Source organism: Xenopus laevis, chromosome 3L (genome assembly GCF_017654675.1).
Source record: "Xenopus laevis strain J_2021 chromosome 3L, Xenopus_laevis_v10.1, whole genome shotgun sequence".
In the NCBI taxonomy this organism is placed as follows: domain Eukaryota; kingdom Metazoa; phylum Chordata; class Amphibia; order Anura; family Pipidae; genus Xenopus; species Xenopus laevis.
Window position 1 is genome coordinate 6,887,271 of NC_054375.1, and position 20,686 is coordinate 6,907,956.

The 20,686-nt window shown below is 45.1% G+C and overlaps 2 protein-coding genes across 3 annotated transcripts in view; one reads left to right on the forward strand and one right to left on the reverse strand.

The window, feature by feature from the left end:
• Positions 1 to 1,142: 1,142 nt before the first annotated feature.
• Positions 1,143 to 4,838, forward strand: LOC108704370 (transmembrane protein 213). Its single transcript, XM_018240876.2, has 3 exons — positions 1,143 to 1,299; positions 3,764 to 3,811; positions 4,012 to 4,838. Exons 1-3 carry the CDS (start codon positions 1,239 to 1,241, stop codon positions 4,179 to 4,181), a joined length of 279 nt encoding a protein of 92 aa, XP_018096365.1. The 5' UTR covers positions 1,143 to 1,238; the 3' UTR covers positions 4,182 to 4,838.
• A 2,690-nt stretch (positions 4,839 to 7,528) lies between these two features.
• The window catches only part of kiaa1549.L (KIAA1549 L homeolog), a 38,163-nt gene continuing 25,005 nt past the window's right edge, over positions 7,529 to 20,686 (reverse strand). The window contains exons 6-20 of one of the 2 annotated variants that reach the window (XM_018240878.2): positions 20,402 to 20,582; positions 20,135 to 20,194; positions 19,828 to 19,973; positions 19,341 to 19,518; positions 19,058 to 19,236; positions 18,524 to 18,732; positions 16,428 to 16,555; positions 16,093 to 16,298; positions 15,748 to 15,971; positions 15,304 to 15,448; positions 14,902 to 15,213; positions 13,766 to 13,818; positions 12,281 to 12,423; positions 9,818 to 9,990; positions 7,529 to 9,684 (exon numbers count right to left, since the gene is read on the reverse strand). In XM_018240878.2, coding sequence (XP_018096367.1) covers positions 9,460 to 9,684; positions 9,818 to 9,990; positions 12,281 to 12,423; positions 13,766 to 13,818; positions 14,902 to 15,213; positions 15,304 to 15,448; positions 15,748 to 15,971; positions 16,093 to 16,298; positions 16,428 to 16,555; positions 18,524 to 18,732; positions 19,058 to 19,236; positions 19,341 to 19,518; positions 19,828 to 19,973; positions 20,135 to 20,194; positions 20,402 to 20,582 — 2,562 coding nt within the window. In that variant the 3' untranslated portion in view covers positions 7,529 to 9,459. Of the gene's footprint in view, positions 9,685 to 9,817; positions 9,991 to 12,280; positions 12,424 to 13,765; positions 13,819 to 14,901; positions 15,214 to 15,303; positions 15,449 to 15,747; positions 15,972 to 16,092; positions 16,299 to 16,427; positions 16,559 to 18,523; positions 18,733 to 19,057; positions 19,237 to 19,340; positions 19,519 to 19,827; positions 19,974 to 20,134; positions 20,195 to 20,401; positions 20,583 to 20,686 lie in introns of both variants that reach the window. The other variant, XM_018240877.2, reaches the window with a different exon arrangement.

Sequence of the window (20,686 nt, forward strand, 5' to 3'; positions counted from 1 at the left end):
TGAATAGGAGAGGGACTGAATAGAAAGATGAGGGATAAAAAGCAATAACGGTATATTGAAAGCCGTACAGAACACTTGTTTTTTTAGATGGGGTCAGTGACCCTGCGTTTGAAAGCTGGAAAGAGTCAGAAGAAAAAAGCAAATAATTAAAAAAAAAAACAATATAAAAAAGAAAAATGGAGACCAATTGAAAGTTTCTTAGAATTAACCTATGACATCAGTAATAGTTCTGTTCTCTAGTGGGCCCCGGGCACTTCGACGCTGCAGGACAAATATCCAAACCTTTTTGGTCCAAATAATAGCGGGTCCCCCAATGCATTAATCCTGCATATTTAGGGGGGCAGTTTTAAGTAACCAATCAGCATTTAATCGGATGTTGACAAATGTACCTAGTGATATTCAAAGCTTCTGCCATTCTTTGACCCCAAAATTCACAAACCTGACAATCTGACCAATCAGAGTAGGAGAAATACCCAGAGAAAACGTCCCCGTCCCCAGTTTGGAGCTCCCCCCCTGCAGCAGGTCACCTTGGTACGGTGCAGCCTCATCCTCATATTGTTATTACATGAAACAGGGAACCGGTTTGTCCCACTCAGCTCTGATTGAGGGGAGGGGGGTGTCTGACCGTTCAGTTCCCGGCATTTGTTTACAGATAACAATCAGCCTTTATTTTCTCAGCACTAGGGGAGGGATCTGCAACCTGTATCTGCTGAACTACTACAAATCCCAGCATCCTCTGCCAGCACAGAAACTGCCTGTTCACTGCCCACCGCAGAGTCCCGTTGGGGGAGGGGGGACTCCTCTCTAGTCCTGATATTAGAGTGTTTTCATGAAAGTGTTTTTTTGGCTTATCCCTTCTTTTGTTCTGACTCTTGAAACAATGTTAGAGAAGTTGTGAGTTTCTGCTGCATTGTTTCAGGAGTCATAACCAACCGTGCAGAAAGTATAAACCTACAGCCCAGTGCAATAGTATATGATCCTTCCTGCCCACTACCCATAACCCCTTCCCCTCTACATAATGTCTGAACCCCCCTCTTGGTCCATATTGGGCCCTCCGGCTCTGACTCCCTTGGTCCTTGCGACACCTGCTAGTGAAAAAGGTGAGTCTGGTGGGAGGAGCTTAGTCTCAGCGCTCCAAAGTAACTCCTCCCAGTTCCCTGATCCTGATTAAGCAGGTTGGTGCCCCAGTGCGGGTGGGAAGGTGACAGTTCATTACAGATTCAGAGAAGAGACCAAACATGAAGCCTGTGACTGCGCTTGTGTTCCTGGGGCTACTGGGTGCCTGTGAGGTGGCATCAGGTAAGTGCAATATTCTTATACCCATACACCCCCCCTGCTGTGCCAGGCCTATTGGCTGGGAGTGGGACTCCTTGATGCCATAATAATAATCACTATCAGTGGTTCCATTCACTTTAATTCAGAAGTGAACATAGTCTTCCAATATTGGCCACAGAGCTTACAATCTAAGACTTAAATCACTATAACAGGCTCCTATAGAGCAGAGCTGTCCAACTAGAAGCCCGTGGACCAGATGTGGCCCTTCAATGGTTTTTAAAAGCCACAAGTCTGCTCCAAAATTTCATCTGCCCATCCGACTTATTGTATGAGACCAAATTGGCCGATGGAATAAGTAGGACAGCACTGCTGTAGAGCAATCCCTCTATTCTGTCCCCTGGATTCCTTCCACCAACACATTGTCAGCGCCAGAGGTACAGAGAACTAAAGGCAAACGCCACCCAAAAACCTGTCCCTTTTCTATTTTCATGACTATTGAATTTGAAACAGTAGTTTCAAGAGTCAGAACCAGTAGTACAGAAAGGGACAGACAGTGTTCTTAGCAGTTAAAGGGGAAGTAAAGTCTAAAATAGAATAAGGCTAGAAATGCTGTATTTTGTATACTAAACATAAACATGAACTTACTGCACCACAAGCCTAATCAAACAAATGATTTATGTTTTCAAAGTTGGCCACAGGGGGTCACCATCTTGTAACTTTGTTATACATCTTTGCAAGACCAAGACTGTGCACATGCTCAGTGTGATCTGTGCTGCTTAGGAATCATCATAAATTATCAAAACAGCACAAGTCAAATAATATCTGCCAGAAGCCGATACAGCAAGACTGATTAATAATCAGAATATACAGACTGCACTGGGTCCTGTGTTGTCATGTAATCTAATGTGGATTTTATAGTTTAACTATTGTTTAATACAAACTTGCTCCAACTCTGCAGAACCAGTGGCTGCAGCAAAATAATCCTCCAAATAGAATCCCAGTTTATCTGTTTAAATCTGGCTCCATGATCTTTGTCCCTGCAGCTGGAGTTGGAAACAGTAAAGGGGATGTAAAGGCAAAATAAAATCCAATACAAATCTCTACACAGTCGCCGACTGCTCTACAGGGAAACAAACAAAGCTGCTTGAGTTCTGCATGGCTGGGAAGTAAGGCGGGGGCTCCCCCTGCTGTTCATAAGCCTGTGTCTAAGGCAGCAGCTTTTGGGGGTGGTTCTTGGGTGCCTATATAATTGAATACATTTAAGAAAAATTGAAAAATCCCCCCAGCCCGCAATGGGACACTTTCCCCAAAAATCTGGCAGCAGAGCTTGGGGGAGGGGTATAGGGCCCACTGTGCTGGGTCCCAGAAGTTATTCTCAGCCCCCAATTTACCCCCAGCCTGAAGGGGGCACCAGATGCACCAGTGTTGAGCGTAACTATAGGGACAGTCTTTTGAAGCAAGTATCCTTAAAGGGGTTGTTCACCTTTAAATTAACTGTTAGTATGATATTAAGAGGGATATTTGAGACAATTTGCAATTGGTTTTCATTTTATATTATTTGTGTGACTTATTTAGCAGTTCTCCAGTTTACAATTTCACCTGTCTGGTTGCTAGGGCCCAAATTACCCTAGCAACCATGCATAAGAGACTGGAATATGAACAGGAGAGAGGCCTGAATAGAAAGATGTGTAATAAAAAGCAATAACAATAAACTTGTAGCCTTTGTTTTTTAGATGGGATCAGTGACCCCCTGTTTGAAAGTTGGAAATCGTTAGCTGAAGAAGGCAAATAATTAAAAAACTAAAAAATAAATAAATAATGAAGCCCAATTGAAAAGTTGCTTATAACTGGCCATATACTAAACGTTAACTAAAGGAGAAGCAAAGGCTATAATTAAGTAAGCTTTATCAGAAAGGTCTATATAAATACACCAGTAAACCCTCAAAGTAATGCTGCTCTGAGTCCTCTGTCAAAAGAAACACCACATTTCTTTCCTTCTATTGTGTACTCATGGGCTTCTGTATCAGACTTCCTGTTTTCAGCTTAAACCTCCAGGGCTAGGGCTTGAGCATGCTCAGTTTGCTCCTCTCTCCCACTCCCTTTTCGCCACTCCCTCCTGTAATCTGAGCCCAGATCTATAAGTGAGCAGGGAGAGATTCAGGCAGGAAGTGATGTCGCACTAAACTAATATGGCAGTTGCTGTCCTAAACAAACAGAGAGAGCTTCTAGAACTGCTTACTCAGGTATGGTAAAGCATTCTGCAGAATAAATATAGTGTTATATATAGTGTTATAGCTTGTACTATTGTGGCAAATCTATTGGCAATCAACTGCTTCGGCAGCTTTCATTCTCCTTTAAAGGTGAACCAAACCTTTAATGATTGGTGTCAGTATCTACAATGATCATTTTTATGCCCCTCGTCCATCAGGCTTGTGTCCGTTTTCTACAGACCCCAGCGCACACTCACACTCACCTCTTTGTTTTACAGTATCGGAGACAACGCCGGGATCTATAAACAGCCTCCTGCAATGTCCGGGTAAGGAACCGCGTTTGCTTTATTTTATATAAGTCAGTCCTAAAGGTTATAGGGCTTTTATTTGGTATATTTACAGAAATCCCATTGGCCACTGTCAGGGAATAGGGTAGGTGCTCTAGCAGAATGGGTGCTCTCATGTGTGGGTGCCTGTCCCTATAATGGAGTTGCCTCTCTTTACACTTTCTCTTCTCCCCCCCCAGACCAGGATATCTGCAGTTTGGCCAGTGTTTGCTGCATCCCCGGAGTCGACAGTTACGGTTGGATCGCTGCCGCCGTGGGCTGGAGCTTGTGGTTTCTCACGCTTATTCTGTACTGCGTCGGCAAAGTTATGAATCTTCACCCCAATGAGCCAAAGTATCAACCGGCGTAAAGTGGACGTGACCTGATCCTGAGACACAAGGACTTTCCCTCAATTATCTGATGATGTTCTCCAACCTCCACAGGCCTTAGCAGTTCAAGAGATCTTGGGGTAACAGTCACCCTGCTATAGTTACAGGGGTACCCAGGGCACAAATAAGCATTCACCCCAAATCTCCCCCTAACTGACCTTCAGACTGGGCCCCCTTAGCTCATAACAAGGTTACAGATATATAGAAACATTGGCGTGTCACCCTGCTATAGTTCCAGGGGTACCCAGGGCACAAATAAACACTCACCCCAAATCTCCCCCTAACTGGCCTTCAGACTGGGCCCCCTTAGCTCATAACAAGGTTACAGATATATAGAAACATTGGGGTAACAGTCACCCTGCTATAGTTCCAGGGGTACCCAGGGTACAAATAACAACTCACCCCAAATCTCCCCCTAACTGACCTTCAGACTGGACCCCACTTAGGCCATGTTACTCTATTTGTGCTTCAGCAGCCACTGCACTGGATTCCCAACTATGATCTGATCTGTAATATTATTATTTTGAAAATAAATAACTTTGTGGGGGGGGGAGAGAAACAGAAACAAGCTTCAATTTGTATCAGTCTCCAGTTGGGTCCAGTAAAGAAATACAAACAATAAATGACTTTTTTTCCCATTTGATTTGAGTTTTTTTATTACTTTTAATCATTTATCACATGCGCCAGACCCCAAGTGCTACTATCACTGATAACCAGCCGAGACCCCTCTACTGAACGTGCACATTAAAAAACATCTATACGTAAAAAATAAAATCACACTCTGCAAAACTCAGATCACAGCAAATCCCGGGACTCCCCCCCCTGCCCACACCCCCAGAACTGGACCTGCCAGTTTGCCCTCCCCACCCCCTCCAAAGTAGTTTCTATTCCAACAGGTCTTTTACATGGAAATACAGACCGGTAGATCCAGCACCGTTGCACACAGACACCAGTGGGATCTCTTCCTCCAAACCCAAAAATTATTGTGATCTGGAATTTAACCCCCAAATACAATTAAATGGGGGAGGGGTCCACAGTTAACTCTTCACTGACAGAGAGAGACCAGCACCTCTTACAGTAAATAACCATTAAGAACAGAAAACTGGATGTTGCTTTAATGACCGTCACACAAAGGTCCAATCAGCACATAGTACCTGGATATCGGGTCTCCATACATGTTGCAATTATTGTACAAAACCTATTGGTGTGTGTATGGATAGCTTAGCCTTGTGTATAAATTAGTCAAACAGTGTTTACCAACCTGATCAGTTAGTTTGGGCCAGGTTGACAGCGGGTTGGACGGAGGCAGGGGTCCCTGTTCATATTGTTGAAGAGGGGAACCAGCCAATGAGCAGTGCAAAAATAAAGGCAGCCATAAGCAAGGTGCAAACCCAGTAGAGCAGAGCAGGTGAGATGAATGAATGGCTGGGTTGATACCTAGGTGGAGAACCTGAATGGGGTGTCTAAGCAAGGAGATGCCACCAGGTAGGATGGCAGGTTCCTCTGATAACACCCCAGTTGCATTACCCCTGGGTGTTGTGCCAAAAAAAAAAAGGACCAGGGTTCAGGCTCATGCAACTCCTTTCATACCCAGAAGGCAACTCAACTGGTGAAGCCCCAAACCAGTGGTTGTCAATTCAAGCCCCACTTAAAGGCCCAATCTTTGGTCAGTGTCCCCATAGCTCATGAAATGGAAAGCAATAGAGGGAAATATAAGCGTATTAGTCAAAGTTCCAAGAATATCTAGGGCAGCAATTACATATTCGCCTCAAGCATCACCCTAAGTGTTCTTCAGCAGGGGTGTCTAGGAGACTGGCCAGCCTGATGGTTTAAAGGAAGAGGAAAGGTCCATTTCTAATAAACATAAAGCTAATTTGTCTGAACTGAACAGCCCTATTACTTTTTCTCATTTCTATTGCTGATCTCCTGAGTTGAGGTTCCTCTACATTTCTTCCACTAATTCCTCCTCTTTAATTCGGACTTGAAATCTGCATTTAGGCTTCTCATCTTGCATCCAAAGTGCTTGAGGTTTGTTGGTTGGACGTTCTAGGTCATGTTCTATTTGGATAAGGGCTTGCCAATGGGATGTGCTATACCTTATGTATTCATTCAACATTCCACTTCTCTTCATTCCTTCTCTTTGTTCACCTTCTATTCTTTGCTCCTCTATTCTCCCCAACTTGATCTGTTGACACTCCCTCTCTCATTTCCTCACCTTTTGTTTCTGTAACCTGCCTTTATCTTCATTCTTCTTCTATCTCTCATCCCCTCTCCATTTTTTGTCTCCCAAACCCCCAGTTTTCATTATTCCCATGGGTCCTTGTATTGTCCCTCACCTCCACCTATACAGCCACTATGGAAGCAAAACAGCCATAAGGGCAGTACCAGGGTGAAGGGGGTTCTATAAAACTAACTTAGGGAGGGTATCTAGCTTATTAAACACCTGATGGGACCAAGAGATCATTGTGTTTATTTAATGGCCAGTGTTGGCCACCAGATAAATTACGTTTGCCTTACACCTAATGAACATAGGTGACAAATAATGTAACTGAACATTTATATTCTGTATGCTTTTGGCATTACTGGAATGGTTTCATTGTTGGCCCAAGCAAGACATGTTCCTCACCCTACTCAAGGATTTAGGGACACCAAAGGGCCAAGGAGAGAACAGTAGTTGCCACCACTTTTATGTATAGACATTGATTCAGCTGCCAGGAGATGTAGATTTGCCAAGGAAAAGTCGCAAACAATTAATAAGGAGGTTAAGGAAGCAGTGAGAGCTGAGAAGTCATCCCAAGAGAATGGTGGTACCTTCTTGGTTTGCATGACTTTGTTTGCACGCTTCACCCCATGGGGTAAATACTCAGCAGGTGTTTAGAAAGAGCCAAAATGAGAGTTAAGAAGCCTCCCCACAAGATCAAGATAACACAAGCATTAAATGAAGAACACCATAAGTTGGGCTCATCAAGTCCAACCACCAGCTAGTCCTACTTAAAGATGATCAAGAACCACTGGCTTTGGAGCACACTTCCAGGGCAAATAGCGTGCAGAGTGGTGGCCCCAGCACTAGGCTTAAAAGGGTTGTTCAACTACAACTACTTAATTTGCCCCTAGGCGGCTGACAGTTTGGAGGCCAGAATGGAAGATCAAAAGTGTAAGGCCCTAAAAGAAGATCAGCTATTAAAAAAAAGAATGAACCCTCATGGTTGATCTGTTTGGTTGCTTGGGTAGTGGCCCCCAAAACATAAACGGTTTTCTGCAAGAGGCAGAATAGGAACACAAATAATTTAAAACTACACAAAATAAATAATGAAGACTAACTAAAAAGTGGAGTAAAATAGGTACATCTGTAACATATGTACGTTAATACAAAGGTGAACTTGCCCTTTCTATTAACTTGCCCCAGTGATTGGGTTTTCTTGGGTTACTTGGGGCATCTGGGTAAGGTCCATGGTGGTTTCTACAGTTATTGCTGTATAATAAGGCTAGTGAGTGTTTCAGTAAAATTACTGAACCCTAGTCAAGGAAACAAGAATTCTCAGCCCGTTACAGAAAGACAATGAGATCGATAATGTCCTGCTTCTTCTCATGACTAGGGGACAACTGTAACCTCAAGGTGGAGTAACAAACCATTCATGCACCTTGTAGAGAACCATGAGGGTGCCCTGGTCCTATGTTTCTTGCAGTCATGCACCTTGTTGAGGCCAAGCTTAAAACAAGACTACAAGGGTACCTTAGTCCTGTGTCCTGCAGTACTGGATAATGTTAACAAGACTCACAATCCTTGGTGAGGCAATTCTATACAACACTATTTGTGTATGCTGGTGATACATGACCACAAGAGTATCTTGGTACTAGGTCAAATGCAGAACCAGAGAACGTACCAACATTCATAAACCTTGATGACTCTACTGAGAGGACCTTGGAGCAATAGAATTTGACCTTGCTAAGACTAAGACAAGACCACCATAGAATGTGCCACCATTTATGGACCTTGGTTAGTCATTCTAGTCAGGGGTCTACAACAGTACAGTGAAGCTTAAAAGCAATTTGGTGATGCCACTAGGTATTGAACCATAAGGTACCTTGGAGCTACATCATCTCCTGCACAGATGTCACCACAATATGTTCCATTTAGGCAAACAAATGACTTCAATGTCTCGAGAGCCTTGACTAAACTGTTTGGATGGACACACTATTAGTTATGGCCCAATGTAGTGTGGCATAAACAATTTGACAACACAAGGTTAATTGTTGCTGACCTACAACACCCAAACATTCAAAGGGCTCCTTTGCCTGTTCCTGAACGCTAACTCCCACCATCTTAGCAGTAGTTTTACTTGGACAAAACCTAGAGTAAAAACTAGAGTAATTAAGATTACTCTAATCAGTTACGTTTGGTGGCCAACAAAGTTTCCACCTTCAAGTGGCCTTCTCAATAGTCAGACTTTGCCTTGCCAGATATGTTCCAAATGCAAGACAAACAATCTAGTGATGCACAGGACCCAAAGACCAAGAAACTTAGCCAATGGCATGGGTCTGGGAAAGTGGTGCAGGTTGGGCACAGGTTGGCAAGCTGGGGGTTAGGGTCAGGCTGAATATAAACAAAAATCTGTAGACCCTAAAACGAACTTGATCATTTGGCTCTGTAGCCCCCCAGAGCTGAAGCAGATGAATTAATGTAACTCAACTCTGGGGATATTAAAATGTCATCTTAAAAAAAATATGTCCCCCAAATTTCCCTGGGCTCAGCTCCTTATCCTAGAAGTCATAAAACTGCACCCTACTGAACACTTGTGTGTTGTCATTGCTGGTAGTGTGTGACATGTTGTGACACTAGGTGAATATTCACTTATGGGTGCCAAGATGCCCGACCAGAATCAGGGATGCTGGTGTTATTATGGCAAAGGTATCTCCATTGAGGACAACTGACTGTGGAATTAATGTGCAGCTTGGACAGAGTCTACCCCAGAGTCCACACGCCTACGGTTCACCATTAAGAGTGATATACACACCAGTATTCTCCAGTGCATGGGTCTCCTCCAAGGGTAGAATCCATAACCTACCCAGGTGAGGGCAGGTAGGTGCACGAGACAGTGTAAACTTGGGCTACAGATCAGTGTAATGTGCAATGTCTTTGAACATGTTGCTGACCCAACTCACTGTCCTATAAAATGTTCCTTTGTTCCTCAAACAACTTCCCCACCATCCTCTGGCTTCCATGGGAAGCAGCTACTTCTCCGTCCTGCCCAGCCCTTATCAACTGTGGTAACTGGTCACGGCCGCTTGTTTCTGGGATAGGCGCAGGAGTTCCTCCCGGATGGCCTTAATGAGGGAGGCTGAGGAGTGGCTGGGGTGAAACTCTTCTGCTGAGCCAGAGGGGTAACAGATGGAGGGTTGGAGATGAGAGGTGGCCACCGACTGATGGGCCGGACCTCTGTTGCCTGGGAACACTCCATATTCCTGCAGTCCATGTGGGTGACTCTGAAAATGAATTATGAAGCAATTAGGGACATCTGGGTCTACACTTATGATCATTATGATCAATTAAGACCTAAAGCTTAAGAAAGAAGTAGGGTCATTTCTGAATAAGGGCCCCATGAGGACCACCACATACATGCTCGCGCTGATGCATGTGCCGTGGAGTCTCCTCCTCTTGCAGATAATAGGAGGACCAGCTTGGAGTTAATGCTGGTTGTTGTCCACCCCTGTTAGATGGTTGGTCTATGGATGGCACACCCATTCTGCTGGCGATGCCAACTTGTGTCAGCTGGTGAATCTGGGGCGAACCTTTAAAGAGAAAGAAAAGGGATTATCACAAGAGATGGGGAGTCGGAGTCCGGAGAAATTCTGGTTATCTGGAGTCGAAGTCGCCAAATATGTTCTGGTTCCTAATAACTTCAAATACAAGCATTAAAGATAATCAAATTTAAAGGGGACCTGTCACCCAGACATAAAAATTCTGTATAAGTCCCTTTTAATTAAACATGAAATCCAAATTCTTTTTTTTTATTAAAACATCCATACGTTATAAACTTGTTTAAAAGTCTCAGTTGCCAATCATATACTGTCTGCCCCTCCTGTATGCCTTAGGCAGGAAATTACTTTCACTTTCCATTCTGCACTTCCCAGATGTCACTGCTCTCCCCACATTCCCCTCCCTCCTCACCATCTAATTGTGTAGCCAGTGCATCAGGGGCCCCATTCTGGCACATAAACAATATTTTGGCATGAGGCAAAGCTTGCCTTAAAGGGGTGGTTAATAAAATAACTTTTAGTATTTTATAGAATGGCCAATTCTAATCAGCTTTTCAATTGGTCTTCATTATTTATCTACTATAGTAGTACTTATCTGTTATCTACTGTGTATCCTGTGCTTGAATGGCTGCCCCCATGGCTACACAGCAGCTTGTTTATATAAACTATAGTAGTACTTATCTGTTATCTACTGTGTATCCTGTGCTTGAATGGCTGCCCCCATGGCTACACAGCAGCTTGTTTATATAAACTATAGTAGTACTTATCTGTTATCTACTGTGTATCCTGTGCTTGAATGGCTACCCCCATGGCTACACAGCAGCTTGTTTATATAAACTATAGTAGTACTTATCTGTTATCTACTGTGTATCCTGTGCTTGAATGGCTGCCCCCATGGCTAAGTTAGAGAGAACCGACGCACACCCTTCACCAGATCAGCCCGGTGCTCAATCCCAGAGGATCCGGCAGCCTCCCTTATGCTAGAGAACAAAGAAGGATCGGCACACAGGCATTCAAATTTGCAGTGTTACCTGATCGTTAATGTGCGGACTGCTGGCAGTCCGCACATTAAACGAGCAGGTAACACTGCAAATTTGAATGCCTGTGTGCCGATCCTTCTTTGTTCTCTTGCCCCCATGGCTACACAGCAGCTTGTTTATATAAACTATAGTAGTACTTATCTGTTATCTACTGTGTATCCTGTGCTTGAATGGCTGCCCCCATGGCTACACAGCAGCTTGTTTATATAAACTATAGTAGTACTTATCTGTTATCTACTGTGTATCCTGTGCTTGAATGGCTGCCCCCATGGCTACACAGCGGCTTGTTTATATAAACTATAGTAGTACTTATCTGTTATCTACTGTGTATCCTGTGCTTGAATGGCTGTCCCCATGTCTACACAGCAGCTTGTTTAAATAAACTATAGTAGTACTTATTAGGGATGCACCGAATCCAGGATTTGGTTCAGGATTCAGCCTTTTTCAGCAGGATTCGGCCGAATCCTTCTGTTAGGCCGAACCAAATCCTAATTTGCATATGCAAATTAGGGGCAGGGAGGGGAGTCGTGTGACTTTTTGTCACAAAACAAGGAAGTAAAAAATATTTTCCCATTCCCACCCCTAATTTACATATGCAAATTAGGATTCGGATTTGATATTCGGCCGAATCTTTCGGCCGAATCCAAAATAGTGGATTTGGTGCATCCCTAGTACTTATGTTATCTACTGTGTATCCTGTGATTGAATGGCTGCCCCCATGGCTACACAGCAGCTTGTTTATATAAACTATAGTAGTCTTTCTGAAGCAAACACACAACCTTTACCAGTGCAGGACAACAGTATTATTATATATTATATAATACACAAAAGCCATGAATATCCTGTAAATTATATCCTTATAAACGGTGAGTTCTGATGTCATCAGTTATAAACGGTGAGTTCTGATGTCATTTCTGTCACATGACTCACTGAAATTTGTGTATTATAATAAATAAAGTACCCCCAGTTGCAAAATATGAGGATATTAGAAGTTACCTCGGAGTTCCATGACCTGTATAAAAACACTCGGCCTTCGGCCTCGTGTTTTTATATGGTCATGAAACTCCTCGGTAACTTATAATATCCTTATATTTTACAAGAGGGGGTACTTTATTCACTATATATTAATTACTTTGATACACGTTCGGTTTTTGGTGTAACTGTTCCTTTAAAAACAGAGGATATATGTAGGACTCCAGAGCCCTGAGTAACACCCTCAAACAAATTTCTGAACTCCATCAATATCCACAACTACTCCAGCTGCCCAACCCTACCTAACGTACCTGCGGTGCTTCCCAGCGGCCGGGGTCTTGCTACAGAAGAGACGTCCTCTGGGAACAGCCCTCTGGAAGGATATGAGGTTTCAGTCTGCTGAGATTCAGCCACTTCTGCTGGGAGTAGGAAGCCTGAACCAAAACCAGGGCTTCTAATGAAGAGAAGTGAGAGCCAAGGGGGTTATCACCAGGTAGAATTTTATGGTATTTCTCTGTACAGACTATGAGCAAACTTAGGGGACTGCTCCTGCTGAATTGTGCTTAGTACAGGGGATACCTATGCTGCCATAGTTTTATGGGATCTCTCTGTACAGACTATGAGCAAACTTAGGGGACTGCTCCTGCTGAATTGTGCTTAGTACAGGGGATACCTATGCTGCCATAGTTTTATGGGATCTCTCTGTACAGACTATGAGCAAACTTAGGGGACTGTTCCTGCTGAATTGTGCTTAGTACAGAGGAATACCTATGCTGCCATAGTTTTATGGGATCTCTCTGTACAGACTATGAGCAAACTTAGGGGACTGTTCCTGCTGAATTGTGCTTAGTACAGGGAATACCTATGCTGCCATAGTTTTATGGGATCTCTCTGTACAGACTATGAGCAAACTTAGGGGACTGTTCCTGCTGAATTGTGCTTAGTACAGGGGAATACCTATGCTGCCATAGTTTTATGGGATCTCTCTGTACAGACTATGAGCAAACTTAGGGGACTGTTCCTGCTGAATTGTGCTTAGTACAGGGAATACCTATGCTGCCATAGTTTTATGGGATCTCTCTGTACAGACTATGAGCGAACTTAGGGGACTGTTCCTGCTGAATTGTGCTTAGTACAGGGGAATACCTATGTTGGGATAGTTTTATGGTATGCAGTTTTTCTGTATATGAACAGAAGCTGGAAATTTTACAGGCTAATCTGTGTTTGGAATCAGTCACAAGTACAGCTCCCAAATTAATGGCCTGTGACTGGCTAAGCTGCTGCTGTTCTGCCCTTGCTCTAACATGAGTTACATGGAAATTTCCATCTTTCCCTGATCTCCCTCGCTGTAATAAAAAGAAATGCAGCCTACAGTTTCCCCCATGCCTCGGCATATGAGCAAAGGATACCCCCAGACCACAGTTTCATCCTTCCTTTCCCCAGATGAAGAATAAATAGATTTGAGCCAAGTAAAACAAACCCCTGACCCCACTATCAACTTTATTATGAGTTCATTGGTCCAATAAACTGCCCTCTAAACGCAATATGGCCATCAACAAGGTGCCACCCTCAGAGTTGGACCTACAGGTACAGGCCTCCAAGGCCACCTGGGAGGAGTTCTTTAATACTGAAGGTAAAGTCTGCCTTTATTACCCACAGCAACCAATCACCAGGTAGTACTTATAAGTCACCTATAGCAATTGAAAGCAAAGAACTGATTGGTCGCTATAGGTAATTAGAGTGCAATACATGGCCAACAGAGTGAGAAGTAATAACTCCTGCCGTGGGGTATTTACCTTGTTAGATGGGTGGGGGCAGCTGCCGGGGGGATACCATATTCTGGGAACCTCTGAAAGAAAAGAGAAATGTTGTTATTTGAGAAAAAACAAATCTTAAAAGATATAAAAAAAAACCCTGAGCGTGACCCAGTACAGAGAAAATGTCCACGACGATTTATATCTATGTGTTTCTATAGGGTGAGAGCGAGCGAGAGTAAATAAATGAGACGAGAATGAGACATGGAGGTGCCTCTGGGGTTACTTAGCGAACGCAGCGATTTCTCAAGCCTCAGTGACTGCACAACAATCTGCTTTTATTTCCGTTCCTGATATAGAAAAGGCCCCTGGGCAAGCGGCTGGTTCCTCTGTATTCTCAGAATTGCACCTGCCAGCGGGAACAGCCCTCCCTCTGCAACGTCTGTACTGACTCTAAAAACGACTTTTGTCTCATACGGCAGTTAGTTTTACTCGAGCAACCCTGGAAAACACTGGACTAAATTGCTGAAATCCGGCACTTATATAGGTCAGGGAGCTATTATATTATTATAAGGGATAATGTACCCCCTACTGTAAATGATAAGGATATTAGAAGTCACTGAGGTGTTGTTCTGTGACCATATAAAGACACAAGGCTGCAGGCTGAGTTATACAGGGAACTCTGAGTATCACTCATGTATTATAAGGGATAATGTACCCCCTACTGTAAATGATAAGGATATTAGAAGTCACTGAGGGGTTGTTCTGTGACCATATAAAGGCACAAGGCTGCAGGCTGAGTTATACAGGGAACTCTGAGTATCACTCATGTATTATAAGGGATAATGTACCCCCTACTGTAAATGATAAGGACATTAGAAGTCACTGAGGGGTTGTTCTGTGACCATATAAAGGCACAAGGCTGCAGGCTGAGTTATACAGGGAACTCTGAGTATCACTCATGTATTATAAGGGATAATGTACCCCCTACTGTAAATGATAAGGATATTAGAAGTCACTGAGGGGTTCTGTGACCATATAAAGGCACAAGGCTGCAGGCTGAGTTATACAGGGAACTCTGAGTATCACTCATGTATTATAAGGGTTAATGTACCCCCTACTGTAAATGATAAGGATATTAGAAGTCACAGATAAGCTGACAACATACTTAAACCTACCTGAGATGGTTGCTGAGGGGGATAGACCCATGGTTTAGCCCCTCGCCCGCTGTGGGCTGGAGTACTGTTTGCAGGTTGCTGCCCTGAAGTGGCTCCAGCTTGTCCAGCCCCTGGGACCGTAACCCCTTGGCTGCTGGGAGTCACCAGTGCAAATGCATCATCCAGCAGGGACTGCATAGTTTGCCGGACTTCTTCAATAGAAGGCTGGGGTGGAACATACTGAGCGGGAGGTGGAATGCGATTGGGGGAGCCAGGGTATTTTCCCAGGTCGGAAACAGGAGTGGGGTCGTCAGAAGGGAGGTCTGGGTCAGACTACAGAGAAATAGATATCAAAGTCCAATGTTCTTTGCAAAGGATTATTTCCCCTTAATACAAGAACCATATTTACATTACAGTACTTACAACATAGGCGGAGTTGCTGACCCCTGGGGGTCTCTTGTAGGTCCCATCACTGTCAGTAGTAATTAAGCGATCCCTGTCAGCATCTGGGGGGCTTCCAGATCCTTGCTGTCTGCGCCTCTGTTTGGGGGAGCGCCGTGACCGGGAGCTATTTGGTACAGACAAGGAAAATGCAACATTCAGGATACTTGTGAGATAAGTGAACACACCCACCGTTATTCAGGCAGGGAAAGCAGGATTCTGATTGGATAGTGGCTCGGCCTCCACAAAGGCTCCAGCATCATGACCTGCAGTGGTCCCAGGCAAAGCTCTACCAGGTCAGTGACGGTTTTGTTTCCCCCAGAGGCCTTATCCAATCAAACGTCTGCTTTGTACTCAAATCTAATTGCTGATAAGGGTTCCTTTGCTTTAACTTTACTTTTATCGACCAATCAGCAACAAGCTCACCTCTTCCTCGGCTCTATAAAGACAGTTGGCATCCCGCTAACCGGATCCAGGATTTTATCGAACTGCATCTGAGCTTTGCGGTACATGCGATGCCGCTCCTTGGTGTCCATAATGCTCGCCATGTCCGCCAAGGGGAACTCATAATGCCCTTTGCGTTTGGCGCGGAGGCGGATCTTGTTGCGGTGGTGCTCTATCTCTGACTTGTGCCTGAGAGTGGTCTGAATCTGCGCCGCCAGAGAGAGAGAGATCACACCATTAAACAGGCCATGTTCCCACCAATGAGAAAGGGAGCAGCAAGTCTAAAAGTCAGGGTTCCCCAAAGCATGTGGTTACTAGGTTACTCACCTCCCTGTTGATCTTGTTGACCTCGGCTTCTCTTTCAGCCACAGACAGTCCGTGCATGGGGGGTGCGGCTATGGGCTGCATTGCGATGAGCTGGATCTTGCTGGGGAGGCGGCGGCCGACCTCCGAGGAGCGAGAGATCCTGTCCACGTGTTCAAAGATAGAGGCCGAGGAGTGTTGCTCGGTACCACTGCTGAACATGGGCAGCTCTGCAGAAACACTGCACGTTACATACAATCCCAGAACTTTGCTTTCCCTTTAAATCCATTGTTACTGGCTGTGACACTCGCTGAGCATATGGGGTAACAAAGGTTTGTACTTATTACACTGCAACTCACCTCCAATGGCCGCTGAGTGCATTTTGGGTTCTCGTGGTGGAGCAGAAGGTCTGAGTGATGTTTCTTCAGCTGATTCCTTTCCACTAGAAGCATCGCTGGCAATGGATCCTGCATCCGACGGAGTGACCCTGCTGAGATACATAAAGGGGTTATATTGTGAATAAAGTATCCCCTCTTGTAAAATATAAGGATATTATAAGTTACAGAGGAGTTTCATATTTGTAGTGTTTCCTTCAGAATTGCACATCGCATGGAATGATCCTATGCACTGGTACCTGGCATCTCATCTCTCCTGATGTGTATCCACTTATTGGTGGTTAGGTGAACAGAGGGATGTCAGAAGGAAGGGGTCAATGGAGTGAGGAAGAGAAAGAAGCCAAGAGAAAGGGGCAGATGGAGTGACAAAGAGAAAAAAACAAGAGGAAGGGGCAGATTGAGTGAGAAAGAGAAAGAAGCCAAGACAAAGGGGCAGATGGAGTGAGGAAGAGAAAGAAGCCAAGATGAAAGGGCAGATGGAGTGAAGAAGAGAAAGAAGCCAAGAGGAAGGGGCAGATGGAGTGAGGAAGAGAAAAAAACCAAGAGGAAGGGGCAGATGGAGTGAGGAAGAGAAAGAGGCCAAGAGGAAGGGGCAGATGGAGTGAGGAAGAGAAAAAAACCAAGAGGAAGGGGCAGATGGAGTGAAGAAGAGAAAGAAGCCAAGAGGACAGGGGCAGATGGAGTGAGGAAGAGAAAGAAGCCAAGATGAAAGGGCAGATGGAGTGAGCAAGAGAAAGAAGCCAAGACAAAGGAGCGGATGGAGTGAGGAAGAGAAAGAAGCCAAGAGGAAGGGGTGGATGGAGCTAGGAAGAGAAAGAAGCCAAGAGGAAGGGGCAGATTGAGTGAGGAAGAGAAAGAAGCCAAGACAACGGGACAGATGGAGTGAGGAAGAGAAAGAAGCCAAGACGAAAGGGCAGATGGAGTGAGGAAGAGAAAGAAGCCAAGAGGAAGGGGTGGATGGAGTGAGGAAGAGAAAGAAGCCAAGAGGAAGGGGCAGATTTAGTGAGGAAGAGACAGAAGCCAAGAGGAAGGGACAGATGGAGTGAGGAAGAGACAGAAGCCAAGAGGAAGGGGTGGAAGGAGTGAGGAAGAGAAAGAAGCCAAGAAGAAGGGGCAGATGGAGTGAGGAAGAGAAAGAAGTCAAGAGGAAGAGGTGGATGGAGTGAGGAAGAGACAGAAGCCAAGAGGAAGGGGCGGAAGGAGTGAAGAAGAGAAAGAAGCCAAGAAGAAGGGGCAGATGGAGTGAGGAAGAGAAAGAAGTCAAGAGGAAGAGGGGCCAACGGATGGAGGGACAGTGGTAGAAGACAGGGATGGAGAGAGGGTTGAATGGATTGATGCAGGGAGGGATGGACAAAGAGATGAAGGAACATGAATTGACCAATGTGAAGAGGGTAGAAGGGACAATGGAGGGTAGCAGAAAGGTATAGAAGGTGAGTGGGAGGAATAGATGGAGGGTACAAGATAGGAATGGGTAGAGAGAAAAAGGGCTTGAGAAAGGGAAGGCTCAAGGGTAGGAGAGAAGGTGGATGGATAGAGGGAGGGATGGGAAAGTAGGAGGGACAGATATGAGAAAGAGGGGTGAATGGAGCATATGAGGGAGAAATGGGTGGAGGGTAGAAGGAGAATGCCAGGTTAAGTGAGGGAGAGATGGGATTCAAGACAGAGGAAGGAGTGAATGGAGGGAGTGTAGGAGCGATGGAGGCAAAGGGGTAGGAAGGGACAGATGGAAAGAGGTCGAAGGAGAATGGAGAATTATGGAGGGCTGGAAGCAAAGGATGTATGGAGAGTAGGTGTGAGGATGAGAGGGAGGAAAGGCTAGATGGAGGGAATGAGAAGTGGTTGGGAAAGGTGAATATCAGACTGGTAGTTAAGCAAAAGCACAGGCATATAGGTGTGTGGATTAGGGGAGGTTGGTAGGTATATGTTTGACAGACAGACAGACAGATATACAGCATTTGGAAGATGGTACAGACAGAGGAGCAGACAGAAAGAAAGTCCTGACACAATATGGCAACAGATATAGACAGAATTTCTACCAGTAATAATATTTCCCCTCTTACCTCCCCCGATTGTGCCCCCCTTTGGGGGGTTTCGACGAGCCCTTTGACTTAGGGGTGGGGACATCCCCATTCTCCGAGGGGGTGGAATCCTTGAGGGGTCCGTGCAGAATGGGAGGCGGGGGCTCATGGACCACAAGGACGTCCTCTTTGCTGTGCTGCCCCAGGTGCTGTTTAGCAAAGTCAAAGCCCTTAACGCTGGGGGCCTGTAGCTGAGAGAGGCAGAGATTCACAGTTACGGGGGGATCTTGACAATCAGCTGTGCGTTGGGCATTAGAGTTCAGCCCTTGTGTTGGAGACACTTTCTGTGATGCAAAAACTGATTTAATTTAGTTTCCCGGAGGCCTTTCTTTATGCAATACACTGTCCAGCCACCAGGTGGCACTAAACCACAATGAAGCAATATTCCTCTTTTTAACCCTGCTCTTGGAGAATGCATGGTTTTACTCTTGCCTATTGGCTCATGCGACAGGTATCAATATACAGAGAAGGAATATGTTATAAAATGAACAGGAGTATGACCAGCCTCCCTCTCACCTTCTGTCGCTGCTGCAGGTTACTCATTGTGTCCGGCTGGAAATCCAACTTGTCCGTCCTACACAACTTCCAGTACAGGATGATGATGATCACTGTCACCACCAGCACCGGCACCGCCACTCCCACGATGATCCACAGGTTCTGAGCCTGTCGCTCGGCCTCTTGGGCTTGATTGAGGGCTGCGGCGTCCCAGAAAAGAATAATGATTCCACTCTATTTCATTCAACCAGCTCAGGAGTCTATACCATAATAACCAAATGATAATAGGTACGAGGTTACTCACGCTGAGCCACGATGCCTTGCACGCGGTATCCCAGAATAATGGCCGCCCGCTGGATATTGAGCTCATTAATCAGGGTGGAGACGTCGGTGGCAGGTAAGCGATTTCCGGACTGATCTTCTACGAAATATACCAGCTGCACCGGGCCCTCGGAAGCATCCAGCCGGGAGACGTTCACAACCTGAGAAAGAGAAATGTCCCTATTAATGGGGGACACACAGGGGGCGCTGCAGCCGCCATGTCTTTACAATAGAGCAGCTTGGGAATCTGTATTAATTAATCGTCATATGTTACTGCGTCACCCAGTTTTTATTAATCTGTTACTCTCAATTACCTGGGAGAACCCGAATATTGATATAGAAGCAGTTATACACCCTGCCTTAATGAATATTTCATTATGGGGGAACATGGGGAACCTCCTAAACATGAACGCTTAAAGAATGAAGCACTGGGACTGTCTAATCAGATGACGGACTTGGGGGGGTCTCACCTGCACTGTTCTGCTCCCCGCGAAGCTGGCTCTCTTCCACCGGCGTATTTGGGAGCTCGCCTCGCTGATGAGCTGAGCTAGTTTCCGCTCCATGTCAGCCTGAAACGTTTCATCTCGAAGCTGCTGTTCCATCACCCCCAGCAAAACTGCCATCAGGATACAGAGAGATAAATGCGGAATTTGCTTTGAGTACTGAAACACCATTATTTTCTATGGGGGTGTTAGAGCTCAGCACAGTTCTCAGCAGCAGCGCTGAGCACTAACACCAATCCAAAGCTTTGTGACTGGATAGTCATGTGACACTGACCTGTACGCAGCCAGGAGTCCTTGAGCAGAGGGGACACATCGAGCTGAGGGTACAGAGATGCTGATCACGGCCAGCAAAGAAACATAGAGAATACAAATTATATCAACCGTGTAGTGTCTCTATAACTGTTATATTTGACATTCATTTAACATAGTACTGTTAGTTAGTATAAGACCCCCCAATATGATGCTTTCTTTTTAGTTTCCTGCCTCAGTGCCCTTTGTCCACAACCCCTGTTCCAACACCTGTAAAACCAAAGGAACTTACGCTCAGCTATCTGTTTAACTGGAAACCCCAAGAAGAAGCTGAATTCCACCAGGCTGAGGTTCCGCAATTGGTCGCTGACATCGGAGCCATTAAGGAAGCCGTTTTGATCCCTGACTGCATAAGAGACAGTCACAGGTGCTTTCCAAACAACTTCCCGGGAGGCAGAAGTAATGTTCAGTATCTACGGAAAATAATCATTTTACTGCATGGCCATAGTAGCATTGTATTTATACCGGCATTTATATAAACAGAAAATATCATCACTAATAAAACCAGAGATTCACC